General features: G+C 40.9%; 1 protein-coding gene across 3 annotated transcripts in view; it reads right to left on the bottom strand.

Annotated features, from left to right (window-relative positions):
* Positions 1-16,313, bottom strand: part of Snx14 (sorting nexin 14) — an 88,420-nt gene that overhangs the window by 42,091 nt on the left and 30,016 nt on the right. For all 3 annotated transcript variants that reach the window (XM_090338480.1, XM_090338481.1, XM_090338482.1), the window contains exons 8-12: positions 14,016-14,172; positions 12,139-12,214; positions 9,960-10,004; positions 9,775-9,855; positions 9,566-9,680 (exon numbers count right to left, since the gene is read on the bottom strand). In XM_090338480.1, coding sequence (XP_090194606.1) covers positions 9,566-9,680; positions 9,775-9,855; positions 9,960-10,004; positions 12,139-12,214; positions 14,016-14,172 — 474 coding nt within the window. The remainder of the gene's footprint in view (positions 1-9,565; positions 9,681-9,774; positions 9,856-9,959; positions 10,005-12,138; positions 12,215-14,015; positions 14,173-16,313) is intronic.

Here is a 16,313-nt window from a genome sequence, read left to right as displayed (position 1 = left end):
GTTCGATTCCTCGGTACCACATACATAGAAAAAAACCAGAAGTGGTGCTGAGGCTCAAGTGGTAGAGCTCTAGCCTTGAGAAAGTCCAAGGACAGTGCTCAGGCCCTGAGCTCAAGCCCAGGACTGGCAAAAAATATAAAAAATAAAAATAAAAATTTATGTAGTCCATTAAAAAAAATGCTCAATTGGGGAAGATGACCCTAAACAATAGGGACCCAGCCTAAATCTCTACCACAAAAAGAGAAAGCTGGGGAGTCCCAGGAGCCAACTATCCTAAGAAATCAACAACTACAAATTTAAGAAGCAACAGAGAAGTATACAAACAAGAAAAGAAACACAGATATAGCTTATAACCAACACTCTCAAAGAATTAGAAATGTGAGGACCCCTCCCCCACCCCTCACCGTGGAGCCTCAGGGCTACAAAGAAGGCGCTGGCAGGTGCCAGCAGGTGCCAGGGCCAGCAACCCTTGAATTCCAGCAATCTTCAGAATCCAAACCAGGAATCTCACACATCCAGGGCTTGAGACAGCACTGACGGCAGCTGAGACCAGAGGAGAGACGATTGGCCCTTTAACAGCTCACAGCCAGAACCACTATAAGTAGCCCACCGGATCCCTGCAACCCCCTCAGGAGAGAAGTGCTGGAGGCGAATGCAGACCCCTCTCATTCCCGCCCAAGAAGGATCAGCAAACATTGGGGGACAGGGAACCCAGATTCCTGCCCCTCCCCTCAACAGCTCCCTCTCGCAGGTAACTGAGATTGGAGATTGATGGGTGCCAAGACCCGGCACCCCAGCAGTGGGTGTGGGGATGTTCCTGCTTGTACCTGCCCAACAGCCCCCTCCCCCAGGCCCTTGAGACTAGAGACAAATGGCACTAAGACCCAGCACCCCAACAGCAGGGGAGAGGGAAGGGGGTGTGCACCTGTGTAAGCCAAAACCTAGTGAGGCGCTCTACTGCTGGTAACCTCTGGCAAGCCAGCACTAGGGCGGCTATCCAACTGAGACAGAGAAAGACGAATAGCCAATAAAGGCCCTGGGCCTCCAGTGGAAATCAGGGGTGCGGTGCGCTCTACTACAGGAAAAAAAAAAAAAAACAGAGCGGAATAGCAACTCTGAACCACCATGGGGAAGTGGAGGGCAGACTAGTAAGGACAGAGCTCACACTCTGAGAACCAGAAAGGCGCTGCTCTGCCCTACTTCCCACATCCCCCAAAGCTCACATCCTCAGCTGGGCCCTGCCTCTGGGAACAGGGTGGACAAACTAGTACAACTTGGACTAGCTAGCTGAGACCCAGGTGTGCAAATGCACACAGCCTTTTGGAATTTGTGGGCACACCAGCAAAGGCTGCACACTCAGACCCAAAATCGGGAGTACACTCCACCCTACTACAGCAGTGCTATCTAACTCAGATGCTAGCGTGGGCACAGCCAGTGACTACATGTCTCCACTGGGAAGCAGTGGCATGTCAGCAATAGCAGTGCACTCCTCCTGGGAATTGAGAGCACACCCACCTAAGACAGAGAAACCAAAAGAGAGCACCCACAGCTGGGACCTACTGCTGGTCATCAGGTGTGCAAGATAACCACAGCTGTCCTACCCACCTCAGATCTAAGCACAAACACAAAGAGCAAGTGCCAATTACCATTCGGAGCAGGGGAGCGAGCCAACCATACCAGAATCAGCTACGAGCCCCACTGCAACAGAACCAAAGGTGCACATCAACAGCTGGTCCCTGTGCTCAGAACAGGGACAAGCCCCAAAGCTGCTCTATCTAGCCAAATCCCAGGTATATACATAGGTAACTGTGACTCACTGCTGTGGACCAGTAGACCCGCCAACAAAGGCGGTGTGCCCCTGCTGAAAATCCTAACCCTCCTCCTAACCCCAGAAATATCAAACGTGCAAATCCACACCTGGACCCGCCTACCTGAAGTCAGAAACGGAAGTAATTGGTTATTCACTATTGGGCTTAGAACTATACATATACACAAATACCCACAGAGAACCACCAGCCCCAAACCAGTAGAGACTGCCACCTACTGGCCACAGAAGAACTAATTGTAACTAGCAAGCACTGAAGCCCAAATGAGGAAATCACAGAGACAAATCACAAAATTTATAAATAATCCAAGTCCCATTCAAATCCCAAAAGGAAACAAGAGTGAAGAAATGAGAGACAGCATCCAAAGAGATGACACCTGAAGTGATGGGACACAAGACACCACTCAAAAAGATGATACTAGACCTGACCAAAGAAATAAAGAAGAACTCCAAAAACAATTCCAGGAATATAAATGGGAAATTGCGAAGGAATTTCTTGATTTTAAAAAAAGAGAAGTAGAGATAAAAATAGACAAACTTTATACTTATTTAGATGGAAAGATGAACACCCTCAAAGCAGACATGATAGGCTCAATGTCTAAAATGCAAATCAAAACAGAAGATATAGGCAATAGAATAATTGAGATGGAAAATAGAATATCAGGAACAGAAGATACAACACAAGAGCTGAAACAGAGTCATCAATCTGGAAAAATTGGTCAGAACTCAACAAAGAGAAGTCCAAGAATGGTCAGACATAGCCAATAAATCTAACCTGCATATGACAGGAAGTGATGAAGGGGAGGAGTTTCAAACAAAGGGAATGCAACACTTATTCACCAAGATTATAGCAAATAACTACCCCAGACTCAAAAGGAAAAATCTTACTCACACAACTGAAAGCCTGTAGAACAACTAATAAGCAGGACCCCAGAAAGAACTCTTCCAGACACACCATAGTAAAAACATTAGATCTGAATAGTAAGGAGCTGATCCTTAATGCTGCATCCTTAATGCTGCGAAAACAAAGAAATGGGAGGAAAAAAAAAAAAAGAGAATCACTGAAGACCTCTCCACACAACCCTCAATACAAAAAGAGTTTGGAAAAATATCATCCAAGCCGTAAAGACCAACAAGTGCCAAGCCAGACTTATATATCCAGCAAAATTAGCATTTACATTTGAGGAAGAAACAAGAATATTTCTTACCAAAGAGAAATTATATGAATTTATGCCCACTAAACCAGCATTACAAAAAAATATTAGTCAAGGACAAAGAGAAGAACAACAGGAAATCCCATCAAGAAGCTATCACCTACAAACCAGTAAGCACAAAGGGGAAGGGGAAAGAGAGAGAAAGAGAGAGAGAGAGAGAGAGAGAGAGAGAGAGAGAGAGAGAGAGAGAGAAACACAAAAAGAAAGAAAGATAAATAATGACAAAAGATGCTAGCCACTTTTCCATAATTACCCTAAATGTGAACGGTCTAAACAACCCTATCACAAGATGAAGAACAGCAGATTAGCTTACAAAAAAAAAAAAATCCATCAATATGCTTTCTCCAAAAGACCCACCTCACTGCCAAAGACAGAAACAAACTCCAAGTGAAGGGATGGAAAAGAATTTTTCATTCCAACTCACTGTTCAGAAAAGCAGGAGTAGCAATCTTACTCTCCGACAAAATTAACTTCTCAGTAAAATCAGTACATAAAGATAAAGGTGGCCACTACATATTAGTAAAGGGGTCAATTCATAACCAGAATATTACAGTTATAAACATTTACTCCCCCAACATGGGAGCACCTAAGTATGTCAAGCAAATTCTCATAGACTTACAGGACAAAACAGACTCAAACACAGTCATAGTGGGAGATTTCAATATGCCACTCTCACCAAAGGACAAATCAGCCAAGCAAAAGATAAGCAAAAAAAACTCTGATTTAAATGACACCATAGCCTAGTTGGGCTTAACACACACACACACACACACACACACACACACACACACACACACACACACACACACACAGTCTTCCACCCAATGGCAAAGCAGTATATATTTTTCTCAGCAGCCCACAGAACATACTCCAAAATAGATCATATAAAGATTCACACAAAGAACCTAAGCAGATACAAGAGGACTGATATAATCCCCTGTATTCTATCTGATCATAATGGAATCAGACTTCTTCTAAATAACATAGTAAAGGGTAAAAACCACTCAAACACATGGAAATTGAATAACAAATTTCTGAATAACTCCTGGGTTACAGAACAAATTAAAGAAGAAACTGAAAATTTCGTACAATGCAATGACAATCAAGATACATCACAAAGAAACTTACAGGACACCGCAAAAGCAGTCCAAAGGGGCAAATTTACTGTACTAGGAACCCATATTAAAAAGACAGAAGAAACATATAAACAACCTAAAGAAGCAATTAAAGCACCTAGAGAAGCAAGAAAGTTAATTCTAAAACAACTAGAAGGGCAGAAATAAAAAACTAAAACCAGAAATATTTGAGACTGAAATAAGATCTACTATACATAAAGTTAACTGAAAAGTTGGTTTTTGAAAGAGTCAACAAAATCAACAGACCCCTGGCAAGTTAAAGAAAAAAAATAGGGAAGAGACTCAAATAAGATTAGAGATCCCACGGGAATAAACAATCACAAGCAACATTCAAAAAATTCAGATCAGCCAGGCCAGGTGGCTCATGCCTGTAACCCTAGCTACTCAGGAGACTAAGATCTGAGGATCAAGGTTTAAAGCCAACCCAGGCACAAAAGGACCAGAGACACTTATCTCCAATTAACCTCTTACAAAGGGAAGTGTGGCTTGGCTCAAGAGTGGGCAGTAGCCTTGAGCTGAAGAGCTCAGGAACAGAACCCATGCTGAGTTCAAGCCCCATGACCCACAAAAACAAATTAAAAAACTGATCATTATGAATAAGTACTTCAGGACTTCTAATCAATGAAACAAGAAAATTTAGTAAAAATGGATGATTTTTTTAAATAAACATAGGCTGCCCACATTGAACCAAGAAGAGATAAGTCAACTGAACAACTTATTTCATAAAATGAGATTGCTGAAGCAATCAGAAACATGCCAACTAAGAAGAGCCCAGTCCCAAATGGTTTCACTGTGGAATTCTACAATACTTTTAAAGATGTTAATACTTATATTCTTGAAACTCTTCCAAGAAATAGAAGCAGAGGGAGCTAGCCCAAACTAATTGTATGTAGTCAATATCACACTTATCTCCAAACCAGGAAAAAAAAAACAACAAAAAAAGAGAACTACAGACCAATCTCTCTGATGAACACAGATGCAAAGCTCCTCAATAAAATACTAGCCAACAGAATTCCAAAAATTATACACTATGATCAAACAGGCTTCATCCCACAGATGCAAGGCTGGTTTAATATTCGCAAATCAATTAACATAATATATCAAATTAATGGGGCTAAGGATAAGAATCATACTTGGGACGCTGAGAAGGGATCTGACAAAATACAACATCCATTCATGTTGAAAGCACTAGAGAAAATAGGCATAGGAGATACATTCTTTAAAATAACTAAAGCCTTGGGCTGAGAGTTTGGCCTAGTGGTAGAGTGCTTGCCTAGCATGCACAAAGACCTGGGTTCGATTCCTCAGTACCACATACGTAGAAAAAAAAAGCCAGAAGTGTTGCTCAGGCTCAAGTGGTAGAGCTCTAGCCTTGAGAAAGTCCAAGGACAGCGCTCAGCCCCTGAGCTCAAGCGCAGGACTGGCAAAATATAGAAAGAAAGAAAGGAAAGAAAGGAAAGAAAGAAAGAAAGGAAATGGGCCTGGAGTTTGGCCTAGTGGTTAAAGTGCTTGCCTAGCATGCATAAAGACCCGGGTTCAATTCCTCGGTACCACATACATAGAAAAAAGCCGGAAATGGTTCTGAGGCTCAAGTGGTAGAGCTCTAGCCTTGAGAAAGTCCAAGGACAGGGCTCAGGCCCTAAGCTCAATCCCAGAACTGGCCAAAAATAAATAAATAAATAAATAAATAAAATGATTATTTATTAAAAAAAAAAGAAAGGAAAGAAAAGAAAGAAAGCCAGCCAGCCAGCCAGCCAGCCAGCCATATATGACAGACCTACAGCCAGTATCATACTAAATGGAGAAAGACTAGAACCTTTTACCTTAAAATTAGGAACTACATAGAGATGCCCAGTTTCTCCATTTCTTTTCAATATAGTGCTAGAACCCTTAGCTAGAGCAATAAGGAAGAGAAGGACATCAAAGGGATCCACATAGAGAAAGAAGAAATTAAACTATCCCTGTTCCCAGATGACATCATCCTGTCCTGAATGACCCAATAAACTCCACCCCCAAACTCCTAGAACTAATAAAGCACTTTGACAAAGTAACAATACAAAGTCAACCTTCAAAAGCCAACAATACACAAACAGAAGAAGAAATCAAGAAAATGATCCCATTTGCAATAGCCCCCCCAAAATAAAATATTTAGGAATTTAACGTAACCAAGGATGTAAAGGAATTATTTAATGAAAACTATAAAAGCCTAAAGAAAGAATCAAGGGGGATATCAGGAAATGGAAAGACATCCCATGTTCAAGGGTAGGGAGAACCAATATAGTGAAAATGGCCATACTACCAAAATTGATATACAATTTCAATGCAAACCCCATCAAAATCCCAAAGACATTCTTCACTAAAATAGAAGATACAATCCAAAGGTTCATATGGAACAATAAAAGACCTGGAACAGCCAAAAAAAATTCTAGGGAAAAAGAGCAATGCAGGTGGTATTATAATGCCAGACTTCAAACTCTACTATAAAGCCATAATAACAAAAACAGCATGATATTGGCACAAAAAAATAGACCAGAAGATCAGTGGAACTGAATAGAAGATCCAGAAATAAAACCACATTAAAAAAAAAAAACCCACATACCTACAGTCAGCTTATATTCGACAAAGGAGACAGATATACAGTGGAACAAACACAGCCTATTCAATTACTGGTGCTGACAAAATTAGGCAGCCACATGCAGAAAACTAAAAATTGATTCCACCTTGTCACCATGCACAAAGATTAACTTAAAATGGAACAAAGACCTCAATATCAGACATGAAACTCTGAAATTGCTACATGACAGAGGAGGAGAGACACTGGAACTCATAGGCACAGGCAAAATCTTCCCAGGGTCACAGCAATTGGAGACTCAACAAATGGGACTACCAAAAAATAAAAAATTTCTGCACAGACAAAGACATAGCTACTAAAGTAGAAAGACACCCAACCAACTGGGAAAAGATATTTACCAATAATACATCAGACAAATGCTTAATATCCAATATCTACAGGGAACTCAACTAATCCACCCCAAACCCAACAAACCAATCACTAAATGGGCAGGGGAATTAAAGAGACTTACCAAAAGAAGTTAAAATGGCAAAGAACTGCTCAGGAGGCTGAGATCTGAGGATCAAAGTTCAAAGCCAGCCCAGGCACAAAAAGACCTGAGACTCTTATCTCTAATTAACCTCTAGAAAACAGGAAGTAGGGCTTGGCTCAAGGGTAGGGTGGTAGCCCTGAGCTGAAGAGCTCAAAGACAGCACTCAGGCCAATTCAATTTCCATGACCCCCCCCTCACCCCCTCCCCAAAATGCCAAAGAAACATATGAGAAAATGCTCATCATTCGTGGTCATAAAGGAAATGCAAATAAAAACAACCCTAAGATACCATCTTACCTCAATTAGAATGGCCAATATTCTGAACTTAAGACAACAAATGCTGGCAGGTTGTGGAGAAAGAAGAACCCTATGTGGAGAAAGAGGAACCCAAATGCACTGCTAGTAGGAATGTAAACTAGTACAGCCACTATGGAGGGCAGTTTGGAGGCTCCTTAAAGAACTAAAACAAGATCTTTCCTACAACCCAGCCATACTACCCCTGGGCATCTACTCTGAGCATCATAACTCAGAATACTGTAAGGGTAACTACACAGCCATGTTCATCTCTGCAGTATTCATAATAGTCAAGCATACAACAACCCAGATGCTCCATTACAGATTAATGGATACAAAAAATGTGGTACATATATACAATGGAATTGTACATACCCATGAAACAAGATTAAGAATGGCATTGCAGGGCCGGGAGTTTGGTCAAGTGGTAGAGTGCTTGCCTTGCATGCATGAAGACCAGGGTTCAATTCCTTGGTACCACATACATAGAAAACAGCCAGAAATGGTGCTGAGGTTCAAGTGGTAGAGCTCTTGCCTTGAGAAAGCCCAAGGACAATGCTCAGGCCCTGAGCTAAAAGCCCCAGGACTGGCAAAAAAAAAAAAAGAGTAGCATTCACTGGGAAGTGGATGAAACTAGAGTGAATCATGTTGAGTGAGATAAGACCAAAGGAGTAAAAGGCTTATGGTCTCCTTGATACGTGGATATTAGATCCAAACAGTACAAGAGTGATGACTCAGTATTTGGGTAGTCAAGGTCACTGACATGATATTGGAGATATAATTACACAGACATAAAAATCTATGATGGGTACATGCTCTATAGACATAATGTTATATTTTATAGATCGATACTTATCTATGACATACAAACTCTCAGCTTAATTTTAATTTTGTTCTTAAATTTATGTTCCAATGATTACATAGAGATCCCATTCTTGAATACTTCTTTGTTAAACTTAACATTTGAAATATGATGTATAAAAATCCATGTTACTAAATCTTTTAAAAAAAATGCTTCCCCTAGATAATTAGCCCTTGATTTCCCCTGATTGTTTCCATAGATGATTTATTTTTCTATTAGATTTAAAGTCTTCATCTAGTTTGTTTTCCTCATGTATAACACTTTTATTGGGTTTAATTCCACACAACTTGTACAGTTTTGGCCTATATACACTTTGTTCCAACTGCATTTGGGGCTGCTGATCTTTGAGATGAGTCCACCAGTAATCCTCTGGTTCTCCAATAAAGTTTCATAATTTGGCCTTTTAAGTGGTGGCTTCTGGCTGGGAATGTGGCTTAGTGGTACAGTGCTTGCCTAACATACATGAAGCCTTGAGTTCAATTCCTCAGTATCACATAAACAGAAAAAAGCCAGAAGTGGCACTGTGGCTCAAATGGTAGAATGCTAGCCTTGAGCACAAAGAGGCTCAGAGACAGTACTCAGACCCTGAGTTGAAACCCCAGGATTGGAAAAAAAAAAAATTATAGTTGGCAGCTGGACACGGTGGCTCACACCTGTAATCCTAGCTACTCAGGAGGCTGAGATCTGAGGATCACGTTCAAAGCCAGCCTGGGCAGAAAGTGAGGCTTGGCTCAAGGGTAGAGTGGTAGCCTTGAGCTGAAGATCTCAGGGACAACACCCAGGCCCAGGGATAGGGTGGTAGCCTTGAGCTGAAGAGCTCAAGTACAGCTCCCAGGCCAAAGTTCAGGCCCCACGACCCACAAAAAATAAACAAATAAATAAATAAAATAAAAATTACAATTGGGACTGGAGTTTAGCCTAGTGGTAGAGTGCTTGCCTAGCATGCATGAAGCTCTGGGTTCAATTCCTTGGTACCACCTACATGGAAAAAACGAGAAGTGGCGCTGTGGCTCAAGTGACAGGGAAATAGCCTTGAGCAAAAAATGCCCAAGGACAGTGCCCAGGCACTGAGTTCAAGTCTTAGGACTGGCAAAAAAAAAAAAATTATAGTAAGACACAGGTGATCCTCACCAACAGTTAGACAAAACTGCAAGACGTGCACTGCTCCTTCTTGCTTCAGGAAGTTCATAAAACGAAATAAAAGATCTTGTTGTTCTCTGATTTGCTTCAATTCTAACTTCAGTACCTTGACACAAAGAGAAGAATAAAGTAGGGCTACATACACAAATACGTTCTAAAATTATTTTTTTATCAAAAATATTACTGCTGAAAATACTCACAGATGGTTTTTTATTTCTAGGTTCTGCAAATTTCTGCAAGAATGGAACCAACGGTGAAGCCGGTTCAGTTGCTTTTTCAGGCTTTGAAAAAACAGAATTATTAGCCCAATAAAATTATCAATAGACCTAGGATGAACAGAATCAAAATTCATTGCTCTCTGAAGTATTTTCTAACATATACTCACTGGACTGTCATCTATGAAGATGATAAGCAAATGATTCACAGTATCCTAATGGAAAATAATAAAACATAGTCAAAGTACTATTGTATTTTGTTCATAATTCTCATTCATCAAATTTACTAGAAAAATGAAGACGCAAATGGGATAGCAGCTGAGCATCTGCATATATCTACTACAGAGGGACTTAAATAAAAATCTATAAAGCCTTTTCTTTGCCCATGCTCTGATTTTAAAATATCATGAGTTATAAGGGATTCTTCAAAATCTAACAATATCAAAGATGAAATATTCCAAGCACCATCAATGGATGAATAAGTCATACAATGGACTATTACTCTGCTTTACAAAAAAGAGGAGGGCTGGGCTGGGAGTTTGGCCTAGTGGTTAAAGTGCTTGCCTAGCATGCATGAAGACCCGGGTTCGATTCCTCGGTACCACATACATAGAAAAAAAAGCCAGAAGTGGTGCTGAGGCTCAAGTGGTAGAACTCTAGCCTTGAGAAAATCCAAGGACAGTGCTCAGGCCCTGAGCTCAAGCCCAGGACTGGCAAAAAAAAAAAAAAAAAAAAAAAGAGGAGGGCTGAGCACCAGTAGCTCAGGCCTGTAATCCTAGCTACTCAGGAGGCTGAGTGAGATTTGAGGACTGTGGTTCTTTTGAAGGCAACCCAAGCAGAAAAGTCCCCATGAGATTCTTATCTCCAATTAACCACTCAAAAGCTGGAAGTAGGACTGTGGCTCAAGTGATACAGTGCCAGGGACAGCACTCAGGCCCTGAGTTCAAACCCCACCACATTGCCTACTCCCACCCCATCCCGAAGGAAGGAATAAGGAAGGAAGGAAGGAAGGAAGGAAGGAAGGAAGGAAGGAAGGAAGGAAGGAAGGAAGGAAGGAAGGAAGGAAGGGGGGAAGGGGGGAAGGGGGGAAGGGGGGAAGGGGGGAAGGGGGGAAGGGGGGAAGGGAGGAAGGGGGGAAGGGGGGAAGGGGGGAAGGGGGGAAGGGAGGAAGGGAGGAAGGGAGGGAGTTTGCCAGGCACCAGTGGCTCATGCCTATAACCCAAAGCTATTCATCAAGAGACTGAGATCTGAAAATCATGGTTCAAAGCCAGCCCAAGCAGTAAAGTCTATCAGTCTTCTTTCCAATAAATTGCCCCCAAAAAAGCTGGAAGTAGAGCTCTGGCTCAAGTGGTAGGGTTCTAGTCTTCAGCCAAAGAAGCTCAGGGACAGTATCCAAATCCTTACTTCAAGCTCCAGGACTGGGACCAAAAAGGAGAGAAAATTCTAATGTTCTAACATAGGCTAAAACGTGAAAGGACTTTAAGGACATTGTGTTATGTGGAATAACACAAAAAGACAAATACTACATGACTCCATTACTTTGTGAGATGGCTACAATAGTCAAATTCAAAGTCAGAAAGTAGTCTGGCAGTTGGCAGGGCTGGAGAAAGGATGCAATAATCATTGTTTAACAATTACATTTATGATTAAACTTATCTGTATAGTCTGTTTGACAGTTTTGTAAAATAAAACGTACATAACTGGGCGTGGGGTTCACGCCTATAATCTTAGCTACTCAAGAGGCTGAGATTGTAGTTCAAAGCCAGCCTGGGCACTAAAAAGTCTGTGAGACTCTTATCTCCAATTAACCACTGGAAAACCAGGTGTGACACTGTGACTCATGGGTAGGACAGTAGCCTTGAGCTGAAGAGCTAAAAGCCCAGGCCCACAGTTCAAGCCCCAAGACTGGGGAGGTGGGGAGGGGGGAAGGAGATGTCTACAGATTTGTGGTAATGTAGATTATTGTACAACATCACCAATATATTTAATAATATATAACTGTACATGTAGCCATGTACAACATGTTAAGCTTTTTTTATTGTTGTCTTTTGGGGTTTTTTTTGCTTTTTGATTTTGTCAGTTGTGGGGCCTAGGCATTGTCCCTGAGCTATTCAGCTCAAGGCTGGTGCTCTATCACATGAGCCACAGCACCACTTCTGATTTTCTAGTGGTTAATTGGAGATGAGTCTAACAATTTTAATGTCTGGGCTGGCTTTGAACTATAATCCTCAGATCTCAGCTTCCTGAGTAGCTAAAATTACAGGCCTAAGCCACCAGCACCCAGCACATTAAGTTTTATGTTAAGTAGATTTTACAATGAAAAATAGTTTAAAATTTAAAAAAACTTACTGGATCTGCTAAAAAATCCAAAGATGGAAGGAACACAGAACCAGAGAGAATCTCTCTTATAAGTAAGGTCAGGGACCTGGAAAAAGAATTAACAATTATGTATCAATGATCTACAATCATTCCTAAGGATTTTGTTGTTATTTTAGCTCTTTGTGCCAGTCCTGGGGCTTGAACTCGGGGCCTAAGTACTATCTCTGAACTTTTTGTTTAAGGCTAGCTCTTTATCACTTGAAAACCACAGTTCCAAAACTTCTGGCTTTTTGATGGTTAACTGGATACAAGTCTCGTGGACTTTCTTCCCTGGCTGGTTTCAAACTCCAATCCTTAGATCTCAGCATCATGAGTAACTAGGATTACAGGTGTGAGCCACCAGCACCCAGCTCAAGGTTTTTGTTTTGTTCTGTTTTGTTTTTTTGCCAGTCCGTGAGCTTGAGCTCAGGGCCTGAGCACTGTCCTTGGATTTTCTCAAGGTTAGAGCTCTACCACTTGAGCCTCAGCACCATTTCTGGCTTTTTTCTATGTATGTGGTACCGAGGAATCGAACCCGGGTCTTCATGCATGCTTGGCAAGCACTCTACCACTAGGTCAAACTCCCGGCCCTCAAGGTTTTTTTGTTGGTTTTGTTTTGTTGTGTGAGCCTGGATTCTGTCCCTTCACTTTTTCACTCATGACCAGCACAGCTCCATTTACAGGTTTTCGGTGGTTAATTGGATGTAAGACTCCCATGTATGTTCCTACTTGAACTGGCTTCAAACTACAATCAGCCTCAGCTTCCTAAATAGCTAGATTAATAGACATGAGCCAAAGTTTTAAATGCATATGAAATACCTAAAGATCTTGCTAAAGTACAGACTAGAATTCAGTAGGTTTGAGATGAACTCCACGACTGCATTTCTAGCAAACGTCCAGGTACTGCTTAAGTTACAGGCTCACAGACTTGAATGTGTGGTCTTTTACTTGGCTAAAGGAGATTTTATTTTTCTGGCCAATTGTGGGGCTTGAACTCAGGGCCTAGCCATTGTCCTTGGACACTATCTGCTCAAGGCTAGCGCTCTGTGACTTGAGCCACAGTGCCACAATCTAGCTTTTTCTGTGTATGTGGTACCAAGGAATCCAACCTAGGGCTTCATGCATGCTTGGGCAAGCACTCTGCCACTAGGCTACACTCCCATCCAGAAGTCACTACTTCAAAGGCCAAATTACAAATCTTTATTGGAGAACTTGACTAATAAGTACAAAACCCTGGGTTCTATCCTTAGCACCAGAGAAAACAAACAAAAGTTTAAGGGTAGGGAGTGTGACCTAGTGGCAGAGTGCACACCTAGCATGCATGAAGCCCTGGGTTTAATTCCTTGGTACCAAATACACAGAAAAAGCCAGAAGTGGTGCTGTGGCTCAAATGGTAGAGCACTAGCCTTTAGAAAGCTCAAGGTCAGTGCCCAGGCCCTGAGTTCAAGCCCCAGGCTGGGAAAAAAATACAAAGTTTAAAATTTTTACATCACACATTCCAAGTTTTAATGAATTTGTTATGATAAAAGAAAATAGTGGGCTGGGAGTGTGACCTAGTGGTAGAGTGCTTACCTAGCATGCACGAAGACCTGGGTTGGACTCCTTGATACCACATACATAGAAAAAGTTGTAAGTGGTACTGTTGTTGCTCAAGTGTTAGACCTCTAGCCTTGAGGAAAGCCCAAGGAGAGTGTTTAGGCCCTGAGTTCTGGCCCCAAGACTGGCAAAAAAAAAAGAAAAGCAAAAAGAAAATAGCAATATGTATAGAGCATATTATGTGTATGGCATATGTATGCCATACAAATGCTCAAGGTACATTTTAAACATATATAAATGCAAATGCTACTGTGACATTTTCTAGTCTATACCTGCAGTCTGTTGCTTTAGGAGGCAAGATATAAGGAAAAAGTAATTCAGTAAGCTTCCTTAAGTATTGTAATTCATCTCGTCGACTTCTCAAAGCCACATGAAGCTCTGGACCATATTCTTCTAAAGCTGCTTGCTGTAAAAACTCTGTGCTTTTTACTGGAAAGATAAAATTTAAGTATTAATAACACAAAGGAAAATCTTGCAAAACATATATCTATGCAAGGAACTATCACGATGAAACTTTTTGTTCAAGTAATAGATTCTCAATAAAATAAAATTATTAAAATAAATAACATTAGCTAGACTCAGTGGCTCATGCCAGTAATCCTAGCTACTCAGGACACTGAGATCTAAGGATCAAGGTTCAAAGCCAGTGCAAGCACAAAAGGATCTGAGACTCTTATCTCCAATTAACCTCTAGAAAATGGGAAGTGGGGCTGTGGCTCAAGGGTAGGGCAGTAGCCTTGAGCTGAAGAGCTCAGGGACAGTGCCCAGGCCAAGTTCAAGGCCCATGACCCACACAAAAAAAAGTAACATTAAATAACTACAGCCATTTCCATTAACGCAGAAAAATATCCAACCTAATTACTCCTTTCTTAGCTCTTTCTTTTTTTCCAATGCATATTTTACAGGGAAATTGTTCAAGCAATATATAAAAGACAGCAATTCTTCTCTCTACGGTAAATTCATTGCAATGTATTTGTACTAGGTCACTTTACATGACAAACAAGAATTTAAACTCCTGAACTTTACAAAGTATTTACAGTAACAGCAAAAATGCTGGATGTATAGTTCAAATGGTACAGTACAGCTGAACAAGCATAGGTCCTAAATTTAATTCCCAGTAGTATCAAAAAATACTAGCAAGTTGGTGAGTGACCCAATAAGCTCCACTTCCAAACTCCTAGAATTAATAAACCTCTTTAGCAAAGTGGCAGGATACAAAATTAACCTTCAAAAGTCAGTAGCCTTCTTGTACACCAACAATACACAAACCAAAGGCCAAATCAAGAAAATGATCCCATTTGCAATACCCCCCCCAAAATAAAATATTTAGGAATTTAACGTAACCAAGGATGTAAAGGAATTATTTAATGAAAACTACAAAAGCCTAAAGAAAGAAATCAAAGAGGATATCAGGAAATGGAAAGACATTCCATGTTCAAGGGTAGGGAGAACCAATATAGTGAAAATGGCCATACTGCCAAAATTGATATACAATTTCAATGCAAACCCCATCAAAATCCCAAAGACATTCTTTACTGAAATAGAAGATACAATCCAAAGGTTCATATGGAACAAGAAAAGACCTAGAATAGCCAAAACAATTCTAGGGAAAAAGAGCAATGCAGATGGTAGAACAACACCAGACTTTAAACTCTACAACAGAGCCATCATAACAAAAACAGCATGGTACTGGCACAAAAATAGACCAGAAGATCAATGGAACAGAATAGAAGATCCAGAAATAAAATCACAACTTGTCAACTTGTATTTGACAAAGGAGCCAAAGATATATAGTGGAGCAAACACAGCCTCTTCAGTTATTGGTGCTGGCAAAACTGGACAACCACATACAAAAAACTAAAAATTGACCCTAGTTTTTCCCCATGCACAAGCATTAACTCAAAATGGAACAAAGACCCCAATGTCAGATGGGAAACGGTGTAACTGCTACGTGATAGAGTAGGAGAGACACTGGAACTCGTAGGCACAGGCAAAAACTTCCTGAACAGAATCCCAGCGTCACAACAGATTGGAGAGAGACTCGATAAATGGGACTACCTAAAAATAAAGTTTCTGCGCAGATCAAAGCAAAGCCACAAAAGTAGAGAGACAGCCAACCAACAGGAATAGATATTTACCAATAATATATTAGACAAATGCTTAATATCCAGTGTCTACAGGGAATTCAAGAAACTAATCCCCGCCCCCCAAACCCAACAAACCAATCAGTAAATGGTCAAGGGAACTAAAGAAAGATTTATCAAAAGAAGAGATTAAAATGGCAGAAAAGCATATGAGAAAATGTTCATCATTCATGGTCATAAAGGAAATGCAAATAAAAACAATCCTAAGATAAATCTTACCCCAACAAGAATGGCCAAGATTTTGAACTCAGACAATGACAGATGCTAGCGGGGTTGTGGAGAAAAAGAAACCCTTCTGCTGCTGGTGGGATTGTAAACTAGTTCAGCCACTCTGGAAAGCAGTGTGGAGGTTTCTTAAAGAACTGAAAATTGGGGCCGGCAGTTTGGCCTAGTGGTAGAGTGCTTGCCTAGCATGCACAAAGACCC

The sequence above is a fragment of the Megascapheus bottae genome, chromosome 8 (assembly GCF_031878675.1).
Source record: "Megascapheus bottae isolate mThoBot1 chromosome 8, mThoBot2.hap1, whole genome shotgun sequence".
Lineage (NCBI taxonomy): Eukaryota > Metazoa > Chordata > Mammalia > Rodentia > Geomyidae > Megascapheus > Megascapheus bottae.
The sequence above is the reverse complement of the archived record's forward strand: the minus strand, read 5'-3'. Positions and strand labels throughout refer to the sequence as shown.